Genomic DNA, 9,370 nt, shown 5'->3' with positions numbered 1-9,370 from the left:
CACAGCCCCCCACATTGAGTTTGGGTGTCTCGGGTCGTCCTCTTGCCCCTGGGACATGGAGCTACCTGCCTGCAAACCATGCGTGGCCCCGGAGGGACAACTTTATTTACTTTTTCCACCTACGTACCTATAGATCCGTGCTGTGGTCACAGGGAAGTACTTAGTTTTTGATCCACTCACCATTATACAACAGCGTTTGCTCGGGAGAGATCAGGGCTGCAGCGCCAGGTCCCCATCCAGTCCGGGAGGGTCACCTCACACCCCTAGTATTGGCCCTTCACTGAAGGGTGAGCCCCCTCCTTTGGGAGGGCTCCAGCCTCTGACCTTCACCGTTTGCCCTATTCCTGGCACTCTTCCCTCATTTCTACCTCCTTCCCAGCAAGCGGTTTCCAAGCCAGGATGGTCTGAAGGACACCTTGGAAGAGAGATTCCCCTGATGGCGTGGATGGTTGTGCCTCCCTCGAGCCCGCGCCGCCTCTTACGGCAGATCATTTGGCTGCCCCGGGTCGGGTGTTTGTACGTGACCAGTCTGGGGCTGCAGCCGGAGGACGACAGCCTCTCGTGGCAGCGGGCGTGGGCACGGCGGTACCTGGGAGCACAAGAGTTGTGCCCAGGGCAGGCCGGGGCGCGGCGGGGACGGTGCTGCGGTGGCGAACGTCTGCTGGCGCGCAGCCCCGGTGCGAACCGCCGTGCGTTTGTGCCCGGGTTAGGCGCACGGGCGTGCCACAGCCGTGTTCTCCTCGGCGTTAGCCGTGCCGTGGGAGGGCGACGCGCCTTCCTGGCATCGTCAGCACAGCTCTACTTGCTCTCCCGTTGCTCTGCTGCAGCAGCTTTGCAGGACACCTAATGGCTGCTCCCGATCAGCCCCGGTGGTGGTTGGATTCTGGTGCGTTTCTGCCCGGCGCTACGAAGGGAGAAGAAACACCGATGCGCACCGTTCCCATCAGCTGCTGCTGCAGAGCAACGTTTAAAGAGGTGCGAAGGACGAGCGGTGATTTTTGCATTGCTATCTCAGCTCCCAGGAGCAGGGGCGAGCGTTCCCCTCGCTGTACCCAGGGAGAGGGAGGCCAGGAGGGCTGGAGGCACCTGCTCCGCCTTCGCCAGGTCCCCACTCACCCCTTGGCTGCATCCAGCGGCTGTTTGGCTCCCCCCCACGCCGCGGTAGCAGCCGTAACCGTTGTAGGACAGCGGCAATTTCCTGGTCTTGTGCTTAATCATTGCACCGTACTGAATCGCGCGGCAGCCGGCGGGGGCCAGCCCTGCGACTAGAGATGAGGGGGATTAGAAGCACTGGGAAAAGCAAACTCCCATCCCGCCCCTCTGTAGGAAAATGAGCATTTTCACCGTCCCCAACTTCATGGGTAGAAATTGCGAGCCCCAGGCTTTGCCCACACCTCCTCCGGCGGGGTGAGAGCTGGCGCGGGGGGTACTCGGAGCAGAGGAGCGGCAAGAAGAGCTTCACATCTGGCAGCAGCAGCTCCAGTGCTGGGCGAGCCCGAGCTGCTCCTGGTCACGCCTTGTATGGCCACCGTGTACCCTCCTTTGGAGAACCCAAAGTGGGTGAATATTGACAATCCTCGCCGTATTGGTGCCGCTACATGTGCGAGCCTCTCTGGGCGTTGCCGGAGGCCCCAGCTACAGGATGCCCTATGCTGCGGGAGCCCTTTGCAGGCGAGGTGTTGGTAGACTGGGATGAGTGGGGCAGACTGGGGTCGAGGCCGTGCACGGCTCTGTGTACCTCAGCATCCCAGTGCCTCCCCGAGCAAAATGGAAGAGCCTGAGGGAGATCAGGAGCACCTTTGTTCCCAGATGACTATTGGTTTTTTGTTGTCTTGGTTAGAAAGACACTTTTTACCTGAGAGGGGCTGGAGTGAGGGGGGGGCTGGTCTCTGCTCCCAAGTCACCAGTGACAGGACGAGAGGGAACGGCCTCAAGCTGCGCCAGGGGAGGTTTAGGTTGGATATTGGGAAAATGCCTTCCCTGCCAGAGCGGTCAGGCCCTGGCACAGGCTGCCCAGAGAGGGGGGGGAGTCACCGTCCCTGGGGGTGCTCAGAAACGTGCAGACGTGGCACTTGGGGCCATGGTTTAGGAGGCCTGGGGGTGTTGGGTTGGGGGTTGGACTTGATGGTCTTAGAGGTCTTTTCCAACCTTCATGATTCTGTGATTCTATGAAAACACCATTCTGTGTCCCTGTTTCCATCATGACTTAACTGGGCAGGGAGAAACACAGCCAGTGCAAAGCATCCTCCGCTTCTGACTTACCAAAGCGGGTGAGATGCAGCGCCGTGAGAGGAGGAAGGTCCAGCATCCACCCGAACGGGCTGCGCCTGAAGGTAGGGCTGAGGAGGCTGGTTTCCTTGTGAGCGGGAGCTTGTCGGTGCCCAGAGGCTCCTTGTGCACAGGGATGCTCCATCGCTTTCCCCACGTGCGCAGTGTCTTGCTCTCAGAACAGAGCAGGCAATGCTCACAAGGTGTCTGGTTCACCTTTGTGTAGAAGCAAAATAAGGCAAGCAGCAGAATAAGGGGGAAAAAAATGCAAGGGGTGTCCAGTGGAAGAGGATGGTTATGTCATTTGCTTGGCGAGAACCTCTAATTGAATCGGTGATGCCAATCAATCGCTTTAGCAGTTTTCTTCTGGCAGAGATTGCAGGTGCAGAGGCCTCCGCGCCACTTTGCGGGGATCCCCGGCACGGGCAGGCACCGAGCCGGGGGGAGGAAATACCCCCCTGTCGCTGACAGGGAAACTGAGGCAGGGAACAAGGATGCGACTTGCGTGGAAATCAGGGAGATGGCGAGAAAAGGGAACTTGGGTCGGGACTTCGGCAAAACCTCTTCCCCTCTCTGGCACGTGCCGTTTGCCTCGTCAGCTCTCCAGCCCAACGTAAGTAGATCCCTGGGACAGCGGCGAGTTAATTAGCTGAACCAGAGCTTGCTGTAATTCAAGATTTTCTGAGTCCGCGGCCAGTTTTTATCACTGGGAAATAAGGTATATTTTTTTTGTGCATCAAATTGGCTAAGCTTCTGGGTGAGCGACTCTCTGCCCCCGACCCCTCTGCCTGAGAAATAACAACCCCCCCCGGGGCCGAAGGCCTCCTGGGAGGATGTGGATTTTGTTTCTCTTTCGCAATATGCAAGACACAACTTTTGCAGCCCAATTTATTGCAGTGTACGGAGGGGGCGCGGTGTCTGAGCCAACACATCAGCACTTGGAGCTCTATATGAAGGGATTCCTACAACCAGGTGTCCGAGCAAAAAAATACATAGATAGGTAAAATTCACCCAGAATTTAAATGGGGAGCGTGTGTTTCAGCTCGTCCTGGCCCAACGGCCGTCTGCCTGATCCCCCGCTCCCATCTTGGCAAGGATTTGATCCTTGATTTCTGCCTTGCAAACAGCAGCTGTTGGGCGAAGGGCTGCCCACCCCTTCCTCATCTCCCCGAGGCCCAAACGCTGCTGGACGAGGACACCTGGGTTACAGCCAGAGGGAAGCATTTCTGATTTAAGAGATATTTCCTGCTGCCTTTGACTTCAGCTTTGGGGCAAGCCAGGGTGGGAATTACAGCTGCCGATGCCCAGGGCATCAGCCTCCAGGGAAATAGTGTTTTGCTGCTGTTTCTGTGGCTGTATGTCACTGCTGAGCCCCAGCGGGGTTTGCAGCACTGAGACCTCCCTGGGGGTCAACCCTGCTGAGCTGGTCTGCAGGGCAGGAAACCTGTGCCATGGGGATGCTCGGCGCTGAGGGCGGGGAAAGCAGGCACAGCCTGAACTGCCTTTTCCTAAGGGACGTGCTTGGGGTTGTTGCAAAATGGAGCCAAAACATTCTTTCCTGGTGAGAAATCTGTTTTGCTCTGCACCGGGTGTGAGGCAAGAGCGAGCTCCCGGCCACCGCGTCGCAGCAAAGGTTGCCAGCGCCCGGCCCCCCGACAGCACCGCGCCTGCCCGCAGCCCCTCGCGCCAGCTTTGATTTCTCCGTCTCGGAGCAATCACAAATTTTGAGAGCCTGCAGGCTCAGGGCTGAGCCGGCGGGGGGCAGCTCAGGGGTGCTGATGCATGTTGGTGGGAGACGCGTCACCTCTCAGGTGTTATTTTTTTCTGGATAATTCAGTGGGAAACCTAGCAAAGAGGTTAGCTTCTCCTCGCGGGCTGCGCGGGGTGGTCGCTGGGCTCAGCTGAGTCACGTCACACCGAGGACCGATGTTTTGTGCGCTCTGGTTTTATTTTGGAGCAACAGAAGAGAATCTGCGGTGAAGCAAAAAGCAGAGGGAGCTGACAGGATGCACGGGGAGCTCGAGCCAAGGGGAAATGAGTCTCAGCGGAGAGGCTCGCGTTGGTTTCCATCTTGCCCTTCGCAGGGACGAGGCGCAGGTGTCCACCCTTCCCTTGTTTTCCTGTGCTGAAACATCGCATCTGTGCTGCTCTCCCTCCCTGGATCCAGTGTATGATGACGCAACTTCATGAGAGGGTGGTTGTCCTTGTGTCAAAGCCAGAAAGCCCCGAGGAGGAGACCCGCCAGGGTTGGGAAACGCTCCTGTCCCTTTTCTTACCAGCTTGGAGGTGGTTTTGCAAAAAGCCCTTTTGCTTCAACACCGCCCGGCTCGTCCCCGACACTTGCTGCGACGCCGGGGCAGCCTCCAGCCGCGCATCCGGCACAGCAAGGCTGCCCGCTCGCACCTGCAGGCTCCCCTCTGGCACTGGGTCCCGGAGCCTGCAGGGACCGGGGAGAAAGCACGCCTGAGACCTTCTTTTCAGCAAGATCCCCGGGGTGCTGCCCTGGAAAAGGGCACCGCAAAGGAGGGAGATGGTCTGGAAAGAGGCATCCCCAACCGCGACTGCGGGGACTCACGGCAGGTGGGGATTCCGGCCCGGGGCACCGAGAGGGGCTGGATCGGTCCCACGCGGCACCGCCGGGCAGCCAGCTTGGCGTAGCAGCAGGCACGGAGCAGGCAGCACCTGCAGTGAGAAGGAGGGCCTGGCCTCATCCAAAACATGGCACCAGCTGCTTCTAACCTACCTGAAACATGCTCTGCAAGCCGGGTGGGAAGAGCTGCCAGCGTTTGCATCCTCCTCCTGCTCTAAATCCCTGAGAAGCTGCCCTTTCCAGCCCATTCCCACCCCAGCTGCTTCTCTGCTTCCCCGTGCAAACCCTCCCCAGCTCCAAGAACCCTTGTCTACCCCGGCTTCAGGACTGTCCCCATCCTCCGGTGCTGCCCCCTTGACTTCAGGCAGTTGTCACTGGCATGGCCTGACCTCCGGCAGGGCTGAAATGGGGGGTGAACGCCTCCTTGCTTTCCCCCCTTCCCTAAAGCCTGTTCCCTTTCTGCTGCTGCCCATCGCCTGGTCTGCGTTTTGCAAAGCTCCAGAGGATGCTGCTGGGGTGGCGCGCAAGCCCCGGGGTTAGCCCATGGCCAGCGTTAGCCCTCCCGGGCAGCGCTGCCTGTACCGGTCCATTAAAGCCTTCGACGTGCCGCTGCTGCCCGGTCCTGAGTAGCAACCGTGGGCAGTCAGATTTCCTACGGTGCTTCCCTCGAGTCCCGGTGCGAACATGTGTGGGAGCTTCCCATGCGACACGAACACACCTGGAGTGACCGGAAAACGCAATTTTTGCAAGTTATATGCAGAAACGAGGCCCCGGGAGCCAGGGCAGGGAGAGGGGGGCTTTGCTGGATGTCTCCTGCAGCCTGGCTCCCATCCACAGGCCAGGGAATGGCTGCGCTTACTGCAGGCGAGCAGCACCGCCAGCATCAGCAGGACCTTCATCTTCCTCTCACCCGGGCCTGAGAGGAGGAACAGAGGACAGACTCAGCCAGGCAGTGTGGCTGGTCCGTAGGTGCTGCCTTGCAAACCTTGTCCCTCTGAAATTCAGGTCAAATCCCCCCCAAAATTTGGAGGGAGGAAGGCAGCCGTGCTCCCTTGCATCTGTGTTGCTGCCTCTTGGCCGAAAGCAAACTCTGAAGCCGTCCCACCTCCCAAGCATCTCCCACCTCCCGTCCCACCACTTTGGGCATCCAGGGCATCACTTTGCAGCTGTTTTATCCAAAAGCAATGACACTTTATCTACAGGCATGGAAAAGAGCAGAAAGCAGCACCCCTGCCGCCTCCTCCCAACATCCCCCCCGTGTTTTTGTTTCCACAGCAGCAATGCAACCGCCCCATCGCAGCAGCGGGACGAGGGTAGCAGTCGCTCACCAGGGGATCGCTCCAGCTCCGACTCCTCGCTGCCAGCCCGTCCTCCCGGGGAGAGCGCTGCCCTCCGTGTCCAGCCCGTGGGCTCTGAACTGGAAGCGCTGAAACGATGCGTCTGTCCCAAAAACGCTTTCTGCTACGCCCCTTCCCTCACCAGCCAACCCCCCGCTCCCCGTGGGCTGCAGCCAGAGTGACGCAGGGGCCGAGGCAGAGTTGTTGCAAAGTTTGGGGAGGACGATGTTGAGTATTTATGGGAATTTCTCTCTCTCTGCCCAGCAGCAGCTCACAGAGGACCAGCGTGGTTTAAGAACGTTGTTTATTTTGATGCTGATTACATTTACAGCAGCACTAACGTGCTCCGCGCAGGCTGATCCAGATGCAGAATCAGCGCGTGTGCTCCGGCCCCGCATCCCGGCTCCCATCACCGGCACCGGTGGCTCGAGTAGAAGCGGTAGCGTTTGCTGTAGCTCCTGATGTTTCGCTTCAGGCAAAGCGCCAGGCTGCGGTCGCACTCGCAGGAGAGCTGGGAGCACCAGGAGCTGTTTACTGCAGGCAGAGGGGAGCCCAGGGTCAGCCCCGGCTCGCGGCGGGGTGACACCCCCTTTGCCAGGGTCCTACTTACCGCAGGAGGGGGTGCTGCTGTGCCAGTAGTAGTGGTAGTCCTGCGTCTTGGCATGGCAGTGGGAGCTCAGGAGGTTGTTGTAGCAGGTATCGTGCAGCTGGCAGCACCTGTAAGGGGGCTCGAGGCTTTGGGATTTGGGTTTTTTCTTCTCCCCACCCCCCAAATTCGAAGCCATGCAAGGATGTCTTTGGGCAGGGAGATTTTTAAGTGCGCACTTACCTGTCCGTGGCATCTTTGGGCTGTCCTTTGCCCCCCAAGCCGCAGTAGCAGCCGTAGAAGGCATAATTGAAGAACGAAAATTTCCCCGTTGCCTTTGTGATCATCTTGTGCAGCTGCCAGATGTTCCCATCGGCTGGGGACAAGGCTGTGGGTGAAAATCAGTGGGGCTCACCCCGATGCCCGGCTCGCCAGCAGCATCCCTGTACTCCTGCAGGCCCCAAAGTGGTACCAGGCTGGTAATGTCTTAAAAACAAGTAGATGCAATGGAGAGGAAATGCGTCCCCAGCTCAGTGCAGGAGAGCTGCTGGATGTTTCAGAGAGGTGGTCATGGGGAAAGATTCAGAAATCACTGGTCTGGTCCTAATTTCCACGGGTGCAGCTGCACAGAGAGCCGTGGGACTGGTGCGAGCGAGGACGCTTACCCCAAGCAAACAGCACAGCGACGGCGAGGAGAGAGTTCATCTTTTGACAGCCCTGGGAGAGGAAACCAAACCTGTGTAATTTCCCCATTGTATCGAACGCTTTCTTTTGTAATTCCCGCCTGGTGGGGGCCAGAGATGCTCCCCGCCTCCAGGGGTTAGGGGGGATGAGGGGGGTGACGGTGCGCCCGTTGCCATCCCTTCGGCGCAAAGCGCTGCTGTGGCGGGGGTGGGAAGCGATGGATATCGGGTGGCGGAGGGGTGGGAGAAAGCAAAATGAAGGGAAAGGAAGAAAAGTTGGAGGGAAGATCAGCCCTCGAGGGCTGTACGCTGCCGCTCTGCCTCTGGGCTGGCTTCGCAGGTAACCAACCTCTCCTTTGCTCCTGCTTCTCCGGCATGGACCTCGCTCCCCGCTCGCACCGCGGCTTTTGGTTGGAAAGGAAAGGAAAGCGCCCCTCCGTCCCTGCTTACCTCGGGAAAGCCGCCGCTCGCTTGCAGGGCCCAGCAGGGCTTGCTTTATATAGGGTTTGCTCCTGGCTTTCGGATGCTCTTTTTTCCCAAATCTTGCTGACTAGGCTTTTCTGCAAAGCAGAAGATGCCCTCCTTCCCCTTTACAGGAATGCAGGAAATCCCCCCCAGCGCCCCGGCTCCGTACCTCATGCACCGGGGCTGGCGCCAGGCTGGAAGAGCTGGCAAAGCAGCATCATTTCCAGGCCGAGGAGGAAGCCAATGGTCTCTGCCCCTGGCCAGAGATGCCCGGGCGCCTTTTCCCCTGCCCTCCCCAGCACCACGGTGCCGTATCGGGGGGCAGGGCGGGGGGAACAAGACCCCACATTCAGCTTTCACATCCCAGCAGCCGCAAACAAAGCGAGTTTGGGTGTTTGAGGGGTCGTACGGTTTGGGAACTGTCCCTCTGCCACGCTGCCGAGGCGACTGAGAGCAGGTCGCCGGTTCTTTGGGAAAAGTATATGGACAACAACAAAAGCACCTCTAAATGTGCAGTTCTCAGAAACACAGGGTTACGCAGATGCTGGGTGATTAGAGGCTGTGAGAAGAATGAAGCAAACTAGATGTTTTGTGGTGAGCGAATGCAACTTCCCTTTGTTTCTTTCTGTATGGTTTTTGAATTCTGAAATTCTGAATCTTTCAATGAGTGGAAAAATTCTGAACGCTTCCTCATTGCAGCCACCATGCAGAGCTCATTCCCTGTGGAGAGACCATTTAGTCACCAATTAACTGCCCTCCTAAATTAGCATCTGCCTCGGCATGGGCGAGGCTTTGAAATCTTCCCTCCTCCGCGGGTAACTATTCTTTAGCCTTACTTTGGCCACCAGTTTTACGTAAGTGTCACGGGAGGGTCTCAAATCATCTCCCACATTTCCCACTCCCATTATTCCTGTAAAAACACCTTTTGGCCATATCTCACCTGCCCCTTAATGCACCGTTTTGTTTTAGCTCCGGGAGTGAGCTCAGTTAGAGGGAAAGGGTGTTGGGAGAAGCCAAAACCCCCGACTGCCATCAGGGCTTGCACTGGGGGATTGTTTTATTAACAAACCCCAGGGAGTTTTACTTGGAGGCATTTATTTGTCCCTGTTTCTCGATGCAAAGATCCAGCAGCAGCACTGGTGCTCCGCAGTGGGATAGACCTGGTGATAGACCTGCGAATTACAGCCGCTCTCAGACCTTCGGCTTTTTCAGGCTGCTGTTGGGACCGTGGAAGTATCGGGGTGTCAGGCAGGTGGTGCGGCCAAGGTGTGAGATGCAGAAGTACTCCCCAAACTCGGCAGCCCTGATCCCGCCCTTGCGGTGCCTCAATCTCAGGAGCTCTTACAGAAAAACACCACGGGGAGTAATTTTGAATAGCTTTTATTTAATTATCTTTGCTGGGAAATGAAATTGAAAGAAAAGAGAGGAGGAAGGGACCAAA

General features: G+C 57.9%; 2 protein-coding genes across 2 annotated transcripts; both read right to left on the bottom strand.

Moving 5' to 3' along the window:
• Positions 1-4,203: 4,203 nt before the first annotated feature.
• On the bottom strand, positions 4,204-6,311 carry LOC135316588 (phospholipase A2, membrane associated-like). Its single transcript, XM_064470295.1, has 6 exons — positions 6,187-6,311; positions 5,718-5,774; positions 5,441-5,576; positions 4,844-4,950; positions 4,545-4,705; positions 4,204-4,450 (listed from the first exon to the last, which is right to left on the bottom strand). Exons 2-5 carry the CDS (start codon positions 5,755-5,757, stop codon positions 4,581-4,583), a joined length of 408 nt encoding a protein of 135 aa, XP_064326365.1. The 5' UTR covers positions 5,758-5,774; positions 6,187-6,311; the 3' UTR covers positions 4,204-4,450; positions 4,545-4,580.
• A 179-nt stretch (positions 6,312-6,490) lies between these two features.
• Positions 6,491-7,497, bottom strand: LOC104047965 (group IID secretory phospholipase A2-like). The gene is made up of 4 exons (XM_064470294.1): positions 7,447-7,497; positions 7,025-7,169; positions 6,806-6,912; positions 6,491-6,729 (listed from the first exon to the last, which is right to left on the bottom strand). The coding sequence occupies exons 1-4, from the start codon at positions 7,484-7,486 to the stop codon at positions 6,605-6,607; spliced, it is 417 nt and encodes a 138-aa protein (XP_064326364.1). The 5' UTR covers positions 7,487-7,497; the 3' UTR covers positions 6,491-6,604.
• Positions 7,498-9,370: the final 1,873 nt, after the last annotated feature.

This window comes from Phalacrocorax carbo, chromosome 20, assembly GCF_963921805.1.
Source record: "Phalacrocorax carbo chromosome 20, bPhaCar2.1, whole genome shotgun sequence".
Lineage (NCBI taxonomy): Eukaryota > Metazoa > Chordata > Aves > Suliformes > Phalacrocoracidae > Phalacrocorax > Phalacrocorax carbo.
The sequence above is the reverse complement of the archived record's forward strand: the minus strand, read 5'-3'. Positions and strand labels throughout refer to the sequence as shown.

Coding starts and splice junctions, on each gene's coding strand:
- LOC135316588 (XM_064470295.1), bottom strand. CDS start 5,757: ATGAAGGTCCTGCTGATGCTGGCGGTGCTGCTCGCCTGCA. Junction 5,577..5,717: donor GGCGGTGCTGCTCGCCTGCA/GTAAGCGCAGCC, acceptor CGGTCACTCCAG/GTGTGTTCGTGTCGCATGGG. Junction 4,951..5,440: donor TCGAAGGCTTTAATGGACCG/GTACAGGCAGCG, acceptor TTCTCACTGCAG/GTGCTGCCTGCTCCGTGCCT.
- LOC104047965 (XM_064470294.1), bottom strand. CDS start 7,486: ATGAACTCTCTCCTCGCCGTCGCTGTGCTGTTTGCTTGGG. Junction 6,913..7,024: donor CCCAAAGATGCCACGGACAG/GTAAGTGCGCAC, acceptor GCCCCCTTACAG/GTGCTGCCAGCTGCACGATA. Junction 6,730..6,805: donor CAGCAGCACCCCCTCCTGCG/GTAAGTAGGACC, acceptor CTCTGCCTGCAG/TAAACAGCTCCTGGTGCTCC.